At 36.7% G+C, this 16,759-nt stretch overlaps 1 protein-coding gene across 1 annotated transcript in view; it reads left to right on the top strand.

Annotated features, from left to right (window-relative positions):
• Nucleotides 1-16,759, top strand: part of HERC1 (HECT and RLD domain containing E3 ubiquitin protein ligase family member 1) — an 83,742-nt gene that overhangs the window by 17,013 nt on the left and 49,970 nt on the right. The window contains exons 15-24 of the mRNA XM_010284437.1: nucleotides 125-257; nucleotides 744-935; nucleotides 1,945-2,166; nucleotides 3,063-3,236; nucleotides 4,925-5,039; nucleotides 5,158-5,278; nucleotides 7,438-7,609; nucleotides 9,607-9,913; nucleotides 11,272-11,392; nucleotides 11,669-11,720. Coding sequence (XP_010282739.1) covers nucleotides 125-257; nucleotides 744-935; nucleotides 1,945-2,166; nucleotides 3,063-3,236; nucleotides 4,925-5,039; nucleotides 5,158-5,278; nucleotides 7,438-7,609; nucleotides 9,607-9,913; nucleotides 11,272-11,392; nucleotides 11,669-11,720 — 1,609 coding nt within the window. The remainder of the gene's footprint in view (nucleotides 1-124; nucleotides 258-743; nucleotides 936-1,944; nucleotides 2,167-3,062; nucleotides 3,237-4,924; nucleotides 5,040-5,157; nucleotides 5,279-7,437; nucleotides 7,610-9,606; nucleotides 9,914-11,271; nucleotides 11,393-11,668; nucleotides 11,721-16,759) is intronic.

The following is a 16,759-nucleotide window of genomic DNA, read 5'->3' as shown; positions in this document are numbered from 1 at the left end:
AGAGCACCAGAATGTTGTAAGGTTCCTGTTGAAAATCTTCTGAGTATTTGAAAGCTAAACTGATTTAAATCATGAACCCCTTAAATAAGATTGTTCTTATGTTTGGTTGTTTGTTTCCTTCTAGAATTCCAGCAGTGTAGCGCTGCTTCACAAACACCTTCAGCTTTTATTGCCTCACGCTACAGATATCTATTCCCGTTCTGCAACACTGCTTAAGGAAAGCTCTTGGAATGGTAGTGTTGGGGAAAAACTGAGAGGTAAATGTTCCTGGAAAAATGGGTGATGGTCGCACCATAAGCTTAGGGCAGTTCTTGAATAATAAAATACCTTATTTTCCCTGTAATCTGCATAAAGTAGACATCCCAGGCCTCCCCCAAAGAAGATTAAGTGTCTACCCAAGGATAGCATCTGGTTCACGTTTCCAACAGAACATTTTGCATACAGGAAAAATACAGAATAGGGTGGATATTGTCTCTCTGCATTATTTTTTCAGCTTCATTAGTTCTAGATTTCTATTTTTGAAAGTGAGGGTTTTTTGAGATTACTGAAAAGCGTGGAAGTAAAATATGGAATGGATCAATAATTACTAACCAAACCCCCCAATTCAACATGTACAATTGAGACATTTTGAGACAGCTGAGAGATTTGTATGCAATTCTTTCTGACTTGTTAAACTGTGCTTAGAATAAAATTATACTCTGAATAATTATTATAGGGTGTTTTGTTTTTTTTTTTCTCCTTAGATGTAATTTATGTGTCAGCTGCTGGTAGTATGCTCTCTCAGATTGTCAACTCATTATTGTTACTGCCAGTGTCAGTAGCTCGGCCTTTGTTGAGTTACCTGCTAGATCTGTTGCCACCTTTAGATCGTCTTAATAGACTGTTACCTGCTGCAGCCCTTTTAGAAGATCAAGAATTACAGTGGCCACTTCATGGTAAGTGTAATAACTAACACACTTTAAATCTGAAAAATAAAGCATGGCATGTCACCTTTTTTATAGTGGAAGTTTAACTTCCCTTTTAAAGATGGCTTTTTTTTTTTTTTAAGCAAAGTGTCTTGCTATATCCCATTTTCAGATTCTTAAATGTATTAACAACCCTTGCTGTGAAATGTTTTGAGCTGCAGGCAAACTTTATTCTGTCAGCCCGGCATGTATATTGACTTGAGTGGGAATCCAAGAGCAATATGGGAAACGTATATTGAACTGAAAATACCAACTTTGTAATACATGAAAATACGGTTTTTGTAAAAGAAACATTGATATTAGCATCGTAGAATACCTCAAGCTGGAAGGAACCTGTAAGGATCATTGCATCCAGCTCCCCTGCTCCTTGCAAGACTAGATAAAGCTAAACCATATGAGTAACAGCGTTGTCTAGATGCTCCTTCAACTCTGGCATTCTTGGTGCCATGACCAGGGGAGCCAGTTCCAGTGACCAACCACCCTCTCAGTGAAGAACCTTCAGCGAAGTCCAATCTGAACTTCCCCTGATGCAGCTTATAGATAGTTTTGTCATGATCTACTTACTTTCATGTCCAAATTTTACTTTTGCTTTCCATTTTGTGGTGTAATAGAATTTTAACTTAAAACCATAAATTACCTGCTGACTTCCTGAACATTTGCCACCAGAGGTTTCTGGTGCCAATGAAATAGATATATAAAAACAGAGGTAAAGCGACTGAAATTTGTGATAGGAGGTGCTGTATTTACTTGCCATTCATTGAATTTTTCATTAATATTTTTGGCAAAGTTTTCCGCTTTTATTGAGCACTGTTACCAGTTGTATCGTTTATCTATGTGTGTTTATCAGAATGTAAAGAAATATGTATTGGACAAAATGTATTGGGCAGAGTTTAAAAGAGCTGGCATTTATTTTACTAATTTTGGAATTGTTTTTGACATCTGGGCAACAGTGACTAATTTGACAATTGCTATGCTTTAGGTGGACCTGAATTAATTGATCCTGCTGGAGTGCCCTTACCACAGCCTGCCCAGTCTTGGGTATGGCTTGTTGATCTAGAGAGAACTGTAGCTTTGCTCATTGGGCGGTGTCTTGGTGGTATGCTTCAAGGACCTCCAGTGTCCCCTGAAGAACAAGATACAGCCTATTGGTTGAAAACTCCACTTTTCAGTGATGGAGTGGAAATGGATATTCCTCATTTAGGTAAGCTGTTAAATGCAAGTGTCTAATGGTCATTGTAAATATTTATGTTATGATGTTTGAATAAGTCTGTGTACTTAGGGTTTGTCTTTCAGCATTCTTGCCTCCTTATGTAATGACACAAGAAGTTGGAAAACAGGTATTTAAGTATATGGTGTAGTTTATAAAGCGTTTTGGAAATGCATATGGAAGGAAAAAAAAAAGTGCAATTTCTCGGTTAAAGAAGTAACACAGACTTCACTGAGTTAATTTTAAATGTTTTATTCTTAGATGCTGACATTTAACAGACACCTCAGGAGCTCCATTGTTCATATTTATTATTGAAAAAGATTATCTTAAATTGTATTCTACTTAAAAAGTGGAATTTTTATTAATTAGAAATAATACTATTAACAACAAACTGCAGTCCTTCTGATCTACCAGAAGTGTTAACAGGACTCAGCATTAGTATTTCTGTGGTCATCACTTCCTATCTGAATAATGGACTTGCTTCTGCTTCTGTGTGGCCTGTTCCTCTTGGTTCAGATTTCCTTCTTCCTCTGATCCTGAGTAGACTACTTCAGCACTTATTTACATGATGTACTATTTTGAAATGGGTCCATGTCTGAAGGTACAATAATTGCAAGCGTATGGCTATATAGTTCAGGTAGAATTAATGATACAGAATCATGCTGTTGAAGTAGAGTTGGATAATGCTTCTAAATCTTCATACGTTTTACATAAATTGCAACCCCAAGTCACTTTATTCCTTATTTCACTTGAGTTTGTAGTCGGACAATGAGATGTGTTGATTTTATTTTCTAAATGAAGTGGAGATTTAAGGTTGCATTATATGCTTAAAAGCATGTAATTCTCAACATTTGCTGAGTTTAATTTCTTAGGTATTTCTCTTCTGTTAGACAAATGCATGAGCTCCTTATTAGAAGTGGCCCTATCTGGAAATGAGGAACAGAAGCCATTTGATTATAAGCTGAGAGCTGAGATTACCGTCTATGTTGATTTGGCCCTGGGTTGTACAAAAGAGCCAGCAAGGAGCCTCTGGATCAGTATGCAAGACTATGCTGTTAGTAAAGGTAAGATGTTAAAAATATAGATATGTGTGTGTTTGTGTATTAAAAGGATATTGTATGCTTCAACTACATGCCTAGCAGAATCCTGTATTTTCTGTGACAACAACTTTTAGTTCTGTGATACTATAAACTTAATTTATTGTCATGTTCCACAGTCTTTCTTTTGCTTTTTCTGTTACTTGTTTTTGATATTGTTTCCAGTGTTTGGCAAACATGTAGTTCAATGTTCCTTTTTGCTCTCAACATGAAAAAAAGACTCTTGTTTGGTCACTCAGTTGTTGGTGTTTCTGTTTTACTAGTAGAGCAAGGTGAAACTTGGAATTGAAAAAATGATGGGGAGGAGATGGGGGAAGGAAAGGTAACTTGCAAATTATGTTAGGAATGGGACAAAAGGGTAAGTCATCTTTTGTTTTTCAAGTCTCTGGGAGACTGGCCTTACGGTATTAATGGTTATTCATGCTTATTTCTTAAAATCTGGGTTCCTGCTAAAGGTTCCCAGGCCTTCTTTTAATGAGATCCACTGAGCATTGTGGTTGTGCTGTAACTGTCTGCTGGATCCACAGCTAATTTTCTGTAGCTGTGGCCAAGCTAGGCCAGATCAAGAAGACATCAAATGGTATTGTGTGCCTGTTGAGAGCAACACAGAGAATTCTGTTGCAGAATTCCACAGAAGTAGGAATTCCAGTGAAAAAATGCTGGTTGTCTCGTTGCAAAATCTGAGATGAATGGGCTAATATGTAGTGTTTTGGTTATGGGATTGCGTGTTTTAGAAGTTGATGTGGTTCTGCTCTGTTCACAACGCAAGCTGACTGAAAATTGTATGGTGACTGTTAGCATAGCATCAAACGCAAAGTAATGGAACTTGCCGAGGAGCGGATACATTAGACTAAACTTTGTGTGTCTAGCTAAATTTCTGTGATTTCTAAAGCAGTTTGCAAGATTCATAGGTAATAGTTAGTTGAAAAAAAATATTATGAAGATATTTGTAGATAAGTGGAACAGCAGTCATGTTTTTCCCCATTAAAAATTATGATGTCTCGTGGAGGTTTGCTTGGCAGTTTGGTTATTTTATAGTAGAACAATACTGTTTTTGTAATGGTTCTTTTTTACATGGGGAAAAATTATTTTGAAATTAAAAAGTCAGTTTCTGAAAGTTCTGGAAGAACCTTGATTTTAACATTAACCTTTGTTAATATTGGCAGTGAAGCTTGTGCTTATGTTAATAGTTGGCTTTCCTACTGGAGATGAGGCTTTTTCATCATAAGTGAGTCTGCAAAATAGTTCTTGAATGTGGTTTCAGCCACATATAAAAAGAGCAGGAAGTCTCCAATCTTGTGCGTTTTCTAAACAAGTTCCATGTAAAATAGTGGCTTGGAGAAGAGCTCCAGTTCAGTATCCTTGCTTGAAAGAGATGTTGTGCCCTAAGTTCAGCTCTTTGAGTCTCTGGTGGCAGTTTGTGTGCATACCCTGGGCCGATGGTTGGACTCAAGTACCTCGAGCAGACCAAACCACATTTGTCTGAAGCAGTGTATTCAAGAGTTATTGATACTAAACTTACTTCTTAAGCATTAAAACTACTTCTAAATTGAAAGACCTAAATGGGTGAAGTTTTTTTTTTTTACGATGTCATTGAAAATATATTTGTTTGTTGGAAACAGTAGCCAGTTTTGATGAATCCTTTCTATTTTCAGATTGGGATACTGCAACTTTAAGTAATGAATCGCTCCTAGATACTGTGTCCAGATTTGTTCTTGCAGCTCTTCTGAAACATACAAGTTTACTTAGTCAAGCTTGTGGTGAGAGCAGGCAAGTAACTTAAAGCTGCTTTTAGAAGTTCCACTTCAGTTTTTAAAAGAAAGTTTGTGTGATTTTTTTTTTTTTTTTTTTTTTTTTTTTCCTTTTTGGAAAATTTTCCTCTTTGTAGGTACCAGCCTGGCAAAGCCTTGGCAGAAGTATACCGCTGTGTATATAAAGTTCGTAGTCGCTTGCTTGCCTGCAAGAACATGGAACTTATTCAGACTAGGTCATCCTCAAGAGACAGATGGGTAAGACTCTATATCTCTCTTCAGTTCTTCAGGTTTTACTGTGTATTAAGAAAATATTACATAATGTTAGTTTCATATATTTTGCTGGTATTTTTATTCTACCTTGTAGAAGAATTTTCAGGAGTTTTAAAATGAAAGTGAACAATGTGTAGTTAGGAATCCATTAATCTGTATCACCTGTGGTATTAAATCAGCTGAAGCAAATGATTGACAATATTTGACTCAAGCACAGCTTGAAGCCTGGTTTTACCTGTAAACATAGCACTAGTATTCTGTACCACAGAAGCCTACAACTTAGGTGTAAATTGCTTAGCTCTGTTGACCAGGCCACAGCTTAGTCTGGCTGCCATTCCTGAACTCAGTTGAATTATCTGGACCTCTGATCTCTGTCCCTCTCTTCCCCTTCCTTGTTTTGCTCACCCCTTTTTCCTTCCTCCCTGACCAGATTCTCTTCTTAGTCCTAACATTACCTTAAGGCTACTAATCCTTGTCAGCCGTACATGAATGTTAGACATGATAGGACTGGGCCTGAAGCTAACATGATGGTAACTTCTGAATCATTTTACTAAGCCAGCTCAGAATTGATGATGGAAATGTTCATTGAATTACTTAGGGTTGGTGACTGTTAAGCATTACAAGGTAATCCTTTAAAGTAGGGTTAGGGTTTCTCTGATAGGATTTTTAAATTGCTGTTTACAGTCTACAACTGGGATACTTTTAATCAAGGAAATTCTCAATATGACGTCAGGATTATGAGGGGTTTTAGCTATATTGTAAAGCACTAGCGCTGCTTTTTAAGATCATGTAGGTCTGTTTCCTCCTTTTAATTTACTATTAAGGGGATATGTGTCTTTGCTCCTTCCTTTCTCATGGTAGGGGTCTAACATGATCTGCAAGAGATTCAGCACATCTGAAAGCATTGGGTATAGTGTGTGTACACAGGACAGTATGCATATATTAAGCTTGGTGATCCTCTGGCTTACCAAGCATATACAGGGTGGTCATTTTGTATACACACAATAAATCTGTTGCTTCATGTTGTAGCTGTTGCGTATGCTCAGCCAGGTACTGCATCCTGTGTGTGTGCAGTAAGTTCCATTACTCCCAGAAATCCTCAAGCTTCCTGTGCAGATGCAGTACAGCATATCTAAATGCATGGAGCAAATTTGTTGCTTCAGGGAGATCTCCGATTTAATACTATTGGGGAAAAAATAGCTGGTTTGCATTTGCATAGTATACACAGGCTTAATGATAGAATGATGAGAGCAAGTAAGAGGCACCAGAAAAACGGTGACCGTGATCTGCTGCTACCAAGACCTTCTGGGTTTTTTTTGGACATGAAAACTGTCAGAAGAGGGCAGATGGCTTACGCTGGAGGCATATATATGTCCCAAGATTTATAGGATCAATTATGTTCTAAAGCATTCTAAAACCTTTAATGTAACTGTATGTTTTGTATTTGAAGCTTTGCCTTTTGCAGAATGTCTAAAGCTGTTTCCTGCATTGGAAAATTATCTATTAGGTAGTAAGTATTTTGCTGGTCAGCACTTAGATCTTCAAATTGAAGGAAAGCATCAACCCAAATACATTCACTCAATCAAAAAGATTTTTTTTTTAAATTCAAAATCTAACCTATTATTCTTGTGCACCTCATATGCTGATCTTTGATCTTGGGGTGTAAATCTGTTTAATTTTATTGAAATAAAAGGGGTGAAAAAAACTGCAAATTCAGGACTGTTAAGAATAAAAATAGGACCATGTTTGGTATCACTTTAAGTAACAAAATCGTGTCCATCGAAGTAAGTGGTGTCATATTTATCTCCTTCTTAAAGGGAGAGAAAGTTACGAGACGAAAGCATATGGTTGCTAAAGGCTTTGATGCTGAAGTGTCACAGTTTGACAATAGAGTCTAAGTAAGCATTACAAGGAGACATGTTTTGCAGATAATCTGAGGAGCAGTTATTAAAGGAAAATTAAGTTTTCCAACTTATGTATTTGAAGCCTTGAATGTAAACAGCTGTCCTCGTTTATTTCACACAATACCGAAAGTATCTCTTGGATACAAAAAAACCCTTATTAAATAGCTGTGTCCTTTTCTGTTCATCTTTCATTTTGGTGAGAATTAATATCACTGTATTTTATTGTTTTTTAAAATCAAGATGTTAGATAACCAAGAATCTGCTGATGTTGATGCTCAAGAACATTCTTTTACTCGTACAATTGATGAAGAAGCAGAAATGGAGGAGCAGGCAGAACGTGACAGAGAAGAAGGACACCCAGAACAAGAAGATGAAGAGGAGGAAAGAGAACATGAAGTTATGACAGCTGGTAGTAAGTACTAGTTATGCATGTCAATCGTGTAATGTGCTTTGGAAGGACAATATATTTTTCTCTCCGAGGCAAAATGGAGAAATTATTTAAAAGATTATGAAAGATTAATCTGCATAAACACTGTGAGAGGTTTATTTTTATAAAATGGTGTATTGCTTTTATTGGGTCAGAAAAATCTTTTGATACAAGGCAATGTGAATACTAGGCAAGTGGACTGCCTTTCTGGGCAATTCTCAGGGCATGTGACATATACCAACACTTCTTATATGGACCGTCTACGAGACTAACAGGTTTCATATTGTTTTCTCTAAACTTCAATAGATCTCTTGAGTTTTCATCAATATTTATATACAGAATTTTAATTGTTTTTGTATGTGTTCATCTTGTATGCAATAAACTTTGAAGAATAATGTTATTCTGAAGTTTGGAAACAAACCTGCTGTTGATAACAGTGGGCTGAGTGAGTTGCAATTCACTTGTAGCTTTGACTCTCTCTTCCTGAATCTATTAAAAACTTTGAGGTTTTAGTCAAAGTTCGCTATTTGTAACACTATGCAATACTTTTCTCATGGGTTTTCTAAAAAACTTGCTATATTTTTCAGAAGATAGCTTGAAAAAGGTGAACTTCGCAAACTTGGGCTTGTAATCAGGCTCAGTGGGGTAGTTAGTCCGTAATTTTTCCAGTTTTAGTGAAGCAACATAGAGTCATACTCAATTGTTTTTTTTTTCTCTTGTTACCCTAGTGTTATCAAAGACAGAAATCATGTTAGCCTTCAAAAATTACTGTAGAATGGCTTAAAAAATAAAATTGGCTGACTTGAAATCTTTCCCATAATTTTTCTTTTTCCTTTTCCAAATACTGTTCCTCTGATTTATCTTTTACCTGCCTCTGCTGTCATCACCTATTTTGCTGACAGTGTTTATATTCCCCATTATGACTCCCATATACCTCTTTTGGGATCTTATGGACCAAAATGTATGTTACACCTTTAGTTTCTATATGTGTCCTTACATCCACAATGCAGTAGGCTTTCCTGAAAGCGTACTGTGGAGTTGAAGTGCACATTCATGAGAATGATTTGTGGTTCCAGAAGGTGTACATGTATTACCTGCTCAGAAGATGCAATATGCTTTTGCTGCTTGATACGCAGTTACCCTGGGCAAATGCTCCTCATGGTTCTCAAATTCTACCTGGACAGGGTTTCTGGGTACAATAAAGGAAATGTATCCAGAAATATCCAGACAGATGGTAGTGTTACGTATGCAAATAAGTAGGAAGATAAGTACTGGAGATCCTAAGGGAAGCTGATCCTGACATGCAGAGTTCGCTTTGTGTCCTTGATGCCTTGCTCCTTCTAACTATTACTGTCAATGAAGGAAGTGTTTGGATTTACCTTTGCCTTTCCAAAGGAGAACTGAAACTTTAAAATTAAAAAGATTAAGTCAAGAGATGCTTAGGTCTTTGGACAGAGGTGATGTGGTCTCTCACACAGTTTCTTTAGAAGAATCTGGCACCTGAGACAACAGCAGAATTAAGAAAAGTGAAGGCTAAGAATTTTTATAGGATCTTCATTGTACTGACCAAAGCCTGAAATTGTTTTAGTATTGAATTACAGATATGCTGGTGCCTGGAATAGAAATTTACAGAAGCATTACTTCATGTACATCTGCTAAAACGCAAACATGAAATAATCTCTTTCTCTTTGATGCTATCCAAACAGGAGTTGGGTTGCAGTAAGACACTGAAAGAGCATTTAGTGTTCTGTCAGTTGTGTTGTCGTCTTCATTTTAAACTTAACATTGTGTAAATGCGTCATTTAACCTGTTTCCATGACTTCTTTTATAGCTTTGTATTACTGATGAATGCTTTTATTGTTGGAAAAATTTTCGTTGTTCTTCACAGCGGGGCAGTTTTTGGCCCAAGATGTAGATGAATATTTCATTCTATGTAGCTTTGTCTAGAAGTTAAGACCTTCTTTTTGTGTTGCATGTTACAGAAATATTTCAATGTTTCCTATCAGCCCGTGAAGTAGCTCGCAGTCGGGATCGAGATAGGATGAACACTGGGACAGGGACTAGACTTGATGATCCACCTCCTCAGTCTCAGCAGGAAAGAAGAATCAGCACTGATCTGACAGAAGGTCAAGATGTGTATACTGCTGCGTGCAACTCTGTGATCCACAGATGTGCCTTGTTGATCTTAGGAGTAAGCCCTGTTATCGAGGAGCTCCAGAAACGGAGGGAGGATGGACAGTTACAGCAACCTCCCTCTACTACTCCTGAGGGGATTGGACTCATGACAAGGTGGGGGATGCTTACTGCTTAGAATAGTTAACTCTTCTCTGCTTCCTTTATAATTGATTGTATAACCTCAGTTTTCCTGTGAGGATTCTTAGCATTGTTTTTAAAAGAAGATTTTTTGCCTAAAGCAATGTTATGTTTTTGTTGAGAACAGTGAATTTTCTCAATTTCTTTGTCCACATTAACTAAATCTTATTAAGAGTTTTATTCTGCGTGCCATATTTACTTTTCGAAGTTGGGCTTAGCGATGCGTAGTAATGAAGTCCAGATCATCAGGCGTACAGATAATTTGAGGTAGTTGGAAAAATTCTTTATTTTTCCTAAAATTTGTTCCTCTATTTGGATTTTTTTATTACCATATTTGTATTTTCTTGAATCTTACCCATGTCCTATATAGTAGTATCCAAAGAAAATTTGCAAGATACATTGAACAGCAAAAGTTTCAAAGCCTATTATGAAAAAAGTGCTGTCCATGATTGATTTTTGTAAATATTAGTAACATACTGGCATGTGCAATACACTGTTGTTAGGTACAGGAGAATAAGAAAATGAAGCCAGACAGCTCATTGAATTGAAGGAGTGTATGATTTAGATAGTATAAGTACTACATAATGTATTCTAGCTTTCATAACCTGGGAAAGTCTTGGTAACATAGTTTTATTCTAAATTTGACCCATTTAAACTTTTATTCTAGAGGTCTTTGTGTGTAGTAGAATATAACGCAGGAATTGTGTGGCTGGTGCTACTAGTGAACTCCTGAGTCTACTTAAACTTCTAGTGTATACAGAAACTTCACTCTGGTATTTTAAATGAAGATGTTGATGGGGAGTTCAGATGGAGATTACATATATTCAGTACCCATTTATTCTTTTTGCCTCTTTTTGGAAATCTAGTCCCTAAAGCATGGGTGGCTGCCTCTGTTGTTGTCACAGTGGCTTTCATCTCCAGCATATCAACTTTAGGATGCATTTTATGGGTGGGTTTTAAATAAGTGCTTTTTCACCCACCTAACCCTGTCTGTTTTCTTGTCCTCTCAGCTTAGAAGTGTTTCTGTATACTGTATGTAATACTTGCCAAGGCACTTGAATGATCAGTCATTTGAGGTTGCAATTTGTTCAGTTGACCAGTAAGAGTGTTAAGAAATAACAAAATTTACTAATACCCTTTGTAAGAATCATAACTGAAGCTGTCAGACCACTTTTTTCCTCTTTGGTGTGGTCTTGTGACATTCTGTGATAGTCTGCTCCCAAATAACACTGTGGTACCTGCTAAATTTGACTATCAACTCTTAATTTTGCCTCATCTCAGTATTTTCTTTCTCTGTGTGTGTGTGCACACACATGTGTGTGCACCTGAAGCAGGAGTGAAAGTCTTACTGCAGAAAGTCGCTCAATCCATGCAAACTCAAGCTACAGACTGATTAAGTCAAGAAGTGAATCTGATTTATCTCAGCCCGAATCAGATGAGGAAGGTTATTCACTGGTAAGTAAACTAGCATTATGTATTTAGAGATTGTCAATATAACATTTAGGTGGGAAGTACCTCTTAAACATTTGTCTAGTACCGTGTTTCAGTATAGAGATCTCTTCTTAATACCATTGTTAAGAGAAAATAATGGTGGGTAAAAAAAAAAAAATTGACATTATTATAGCTCTATTGATTTTTTCAAGTTATGGGTGAGGGATGCAGTTTAAATACTCGCTATGCACCACATACGTTCACCTAAAGAAATGAGGCTTTATTAATCTCTTAATCTAGAGTGGAAGACGAAATGTTGATTTGGATTTGGCATCATCACATAGAAAGAGGGGTAAGTTTTATTGTTTACCTAGTGAATATTGACCTCTCATATATGTTACTGTTTTGTAAGATAAAATGTGTTTGCGGTTAACTACAGTACATAATGACAATCAGGATGTTAAAACTGAGTATATAAAATAACTTTTAAAATAATTTTTACCTACTGTTTGTTGTGCTAAGTTCTGTTGCTTTGTGGCTTGATTATAGTATTTTCTAGGTTATAACTATTTATTCTAGTTTCTAGAATTGCAGTGCTCTTTTGATGCAAGTGAGGATTTCTGTGAGGTCAAGTGAATTAGTGAATTAGGAACTTTCATTCTGTTTTCACTTGTGTGACTTCAGGAAGAAAAAATTGGCAGAGAAGTTCAGTATCAAGTGGAATGCTCTATTCTTGTACTAACAATGAACTTTTAGCTAAAATGTGCTTTAACACAGAGGACTCGTATCCAGAAAATACCGCTTCAGTTTCTGCATCCTCTCAACACCAGCACACCTACAGAACCAAGCAACTGCTTCTTCCATTACTCCGATATAAATCCGATTTTTAGCTTTTGTACTGCTTTTTGTTGCTGCTTCATTCTGGCGAATCTCAATGAGCTTCACAGAAGGTGATGGAGGGAGCAGAGGATATTTGTTTACAGGGACCAAAAAGTCAACAAGTCTCTGCGAGAATCATGACTTAGATGTTTGTTGTATCTGTAAAAATCTGCGGAAGAGGTTAACAGGAATTAGGTTGGGTTATGATATGCTTTAATTATGGATAATTATTATATATAATAATATGCTTTAATACTGCTGGGTAACATAAGAGTTCTAGTTTAATAGCCTTCATCATTAAGCGGAGTACGGAGAGGCTGCTTGCTTTTTAAAGTCTTGGAATTATAAAGCAAACTGTCAGTGGCAGCTCTCATTACACTTCAATTTCTAAATAATGTGGAAAGGAATTCCTTCTGCATGGATAATCAATTGAACAGTTAGGCAAGGAAAGAATTTTACTAGAGCTGTTCATACTGTGACAGCAAGGATGTATGTTGGCATTCTCAGTGTTAGAGGATCTAATAGCCTCTGTCAGCACTCTGATCTGCAGAATATTCTTTGAAGTCACCATTTTTAGCTTTGCCATTAATCTTGACACACAACTCAGCACTCGCTTTTCTCTGTATGCTAAAAGTAATCCATTAAATCATCTTAGGTTAGATCTGAGGTACAGTGTATCTTCTGGATTATGGTTCCTAAACTTTTGGTTAGACTGATGAGGTTGTTTTGGTCTCGGGCTCCAGGAAATAAGGATTAATGCAAGAATAGAATCTACCAACTATCTAGTCTATATAAGCTTTTTATTACAAAAGAAGGTGCTACACCAAGTGTGTAACACTGAGGAGAAACAGGTAAATGCAATTGATCCTAAAGAACCTAAAGAAACTCGAATAGCTCATTTGCAAACTGAACAGTGTGATGCCATGTACTGATACCTGCTTTCTGGTATCGGAGGACTGACTTTTCTGGTCCGTGGTAGTTAGAGATTTTTTTTAATCTGGTATTGGTAACTGGAAGTTAGCCAGCGTACAATAATGAAAACTTTTCTACTTGTGTTGGATGATAAATATGACGGTTTTGGTTGATACCCAGCACCAGACTCATCCAGTGAATGCAGGGTGCATTTACAGGGAAACATTCCTGATCCTTATATCAAGGTCAGGAAAAGATCCGCAAAGATCTGTGTGATCAAGTGGATGAGCTGTTCAGCTTGGTGCTATTTAAGGACTCTCGTTTCTTGGGAAATGTCTAGTTTTGTGAATCCTAGTTGATCTCGTAGACCTGAAGCATGCCCCAGTGTTTAGGGAGATGGAACTTGCAGCCATTTTGGATTGTCCACCCCTTGTAACATAGCCAGCACACTGAAGTTGTAGAGGTACTGCAGGTGCCTGTCAAGGATGTTTTGATTGGTAAAACCCTTTCAGTTTCGTCTTCATTCTTGTGATACGCTGTGACTAATAAAGGGGGGACATTAATGTTCACTGTTAGCCCATCTTGTAAAACAGGAGAAACCTAAATTCTTGCAGCGTATTCACAGTATGCTGTGCTCCATCCCGAGTTGCTGGCAAAAGAGGTGAAAGAGTTCCATCAGAATGAGCTATCTGCATTTGAATTTGCTAAATTTGCTAAGAATTGGAGGATTTGAAAAAGCCTAGTTTCCTGCTTGTGGGAAGTAAAGCACTATGGAAGAGATGACCTAGAGAAGACTACAGCATTGTTCCTCAAGATGTTCGCCAGCTGGAGTTTTAAGTGCCACCAAAGTCAGATTCCCCTGAAGCAACCATTAGACATTTTACTGAGAAACCAGCCGCATATTTTTATTTGTTAAGGGTTGTTTTTTTTTTTGAGATGTTCATTTGGTATTCATGTTTATACCTTGTGCTCCTAGGATTTCCACGTATGATCCGCTTTTGAGTGGAAGATGTGGAAGGTTTTATGTCCCTCTAAATGAGGAGGAGAGGAGGGAAACATGTATGCCATATAGATGCTAGAGAAGATCTCTATTTTGAGTGCAGAGGATAGGTGTGCACAACAACAGAAGTTTACATGGGAAACACTTCTGGAATTGCAATTAAAGTAAAGCCTCCTGGTTTTTCTTGTCTCTTTCTACAAAACAGCAGTAACCATTGTTGCTTTGAGGGACTTAACAGCTGAACTTTTAAAATTTTTCTTGGATTGAATGTGAAGTTGGAAGTGTTAAGTGGAAAGAAAGAGTGGAACCGTAGGAACCACTTCCCGTTTCTTTCAGTTTCAGAAAATTCAATCATGTTTCCTTTTACACGGAGTTTTTACAATAGTAACTTACTGCACTTTGCAGCAGTCCTTTGAAAATATTGTTCTTTTAAGTGTGTCTCTGTAAACTGCATGAAGGAAGTTGACAAGCAGAGCTAATTGGAAAGCAAGTTTTTTTCCCTGAAGAAAGTTCCTTCTGTCGCCACTGTTTTTTTTTTGTTGGAGGCTGTGCTATTTTGGAGACTTAAAAGGGGATTTTCACTAAAACCACTCCCTTAATATATGGCCGTGAGGTTTCCCCCATCTCTCCTTAACAAGTTTACTAAAACTTAACCACGCTTCGTGTTACAGAACCATGGCCACACATAATGTTTCTAGCTGAGGTTTTGTAGGGTTAATTTATCCTCAACTATACTCTGTGCAGAGTATTTGATCCTTGCAAAGTTGTCAAAATAATGCCGTATGCATATGGTATTGGTGAGTGGTTCTTTTAAAACAGGCCAAAGACCAATTCCCTCTGGAGTGGATTGACTTGTTTTAGAACTTCTGTTTATTGAATGCAGCAACTAGTTACTAAAAATTCAGATCATATTTCCTTAATAATTGAATCTCACTGTTGGTTGACTTTTATGGTACAAAATCTGTTCTTATTCATAAATTTCTATATAGAAACTAGCAGTAGAAAAACTACTAATACTATAAGTTGTTCCTATGGTCTTGCAGATGAGTATGGAAGGAAAGCATTCTCTTTTTACTCAATGTCTTAGCCACTCTGCCTTTTTCCTTCATTTATTGTATCTGTTCAGAAATACGACTCTGGTATTCCTACTTCAACCTACTTCAGTACTTTTGCCCTAAGGGGTGATGAACACATCATTATTTTCCCCTCATACCTAAGCCCTTTGGGGTTTCTTTTTGTTGCTTAGATTCATCTTCTTCAATTCTGCAGCTCCAGAGAGTATGCCTCAAAAAGTTGTACCTATCCTGTACAGTACCTGCAGAATACTGTACATTGCATGACATACTTAACAATAAAGAACGCGTATTTAGCAGGGCAATCATAAACGTAGTTAGAGACAGATAAATGAGAGTCCTCCAGTACTGGGTGTTTTTACTTCACATAAATGTCATTTCAGTGAATTTCAGTGTGCTTATGTGTACTGTAGTACTTTACGAACACAATTGAGCAACTTTGAAAAAGTTAAATGAAATGCAGATTAACTGGAAGTAATTCTGTGTACCTGTAATAATATGAATGAGTTCTGCATTTTGAAATTGAAAGTTCGTGTTTGAGTAAGGGATGTGAACACATCTTGGTGTATGCATATAAATGTGTTAAAGGGCGTATATTTTTTTCCCTGAAAGGAGGGTGGAGAATTTAGAAAGTCTTTTACCTTGGCTATACTAATTCACAACAAGAGTAAATATTTTTCCCTCAAACCTTGCTGATTGATATATTGTTGTATTAACTGAGATGAGACTGATCATGTAAGTCTAAGTCAGAATAATATGAGGAACAGATTTTATGAATTTGTTATCTTGTTTCAAATGTCTGCTTTTGTCTTCTGATTCTTGTGTGGTGTAGTGTATTTACTCCTTTTTGGCCAGTTGAGCCCCAGAAAAAAGAAGAGCTTCAAGCAAGTAACTGATGGCATGTTTATTTTTTTGTCTCTATAGCTTCCCTACATATTTTATGTTTTACGAAGTGTGTATTGCAGCTGTGCCACATTCATTTAGAAAACTCATTATTACAAGCTGGCTTATAAGGACAAGTAAACTTTTTTTTTTTACTGTAAGCTTAAAGTTTATTCTTATGTGCAACTCTATTCATGTGATTGTAGAGGCTTATGGAAGTGCTAAGCTGCAATCAGTTCTGTGCAATTGATATTACACAGAATCAAGCTAAGCTGTAATATACAATCACACTTTTGATTCTTCTGTTGATACTTAACATCTTTGAAGAGGAAAAAAAATTACTTTGTTGTAGGCTTGTGTGCCCTAATTCTTAAATGTTTTTAATTGTGAAGTATACTACTTTGACTTGTGACATCTTTGTTTTTAAAGTCTATGCTTTCTGTCACAACTTCTCTTGTTTTGCATTTAATATGTATCTCATAGTTGTTGGGATTTTCTCCTAATTTGAAATAATTTCAAGTTGTTCTTACATTTAAACATTTTTGCATTTAATATGAAAACGATTAGCTAAGACCTCATCTTTTTTCAAATATGAAATAACTTACGTTATTATTTTACGGTGGGGTTTTCTTCTTGGAAGATTTG

Source organism: Phaethon lepturus, unplaced genomic scaffold (assembly GCF_000687285.1).
Source record: "Phaethon lepturus isolate BGI_N335 unplaced genomic scaffold, ASM68728v1 scaffold5003, whole genome shotgun sequence".
NCBI classification, from domain to species: domain Eukaryota; kingdom Metazoa; phylum Chordata; class Aves; order Phaethontiformes; family Phaethontidae; genus Phaethon; species Phaethon lepturus.
Note: the sequence above shows the minus strand (reverse complement) of the source record. Positions and strands in the feature narration are given on the sequence as shown.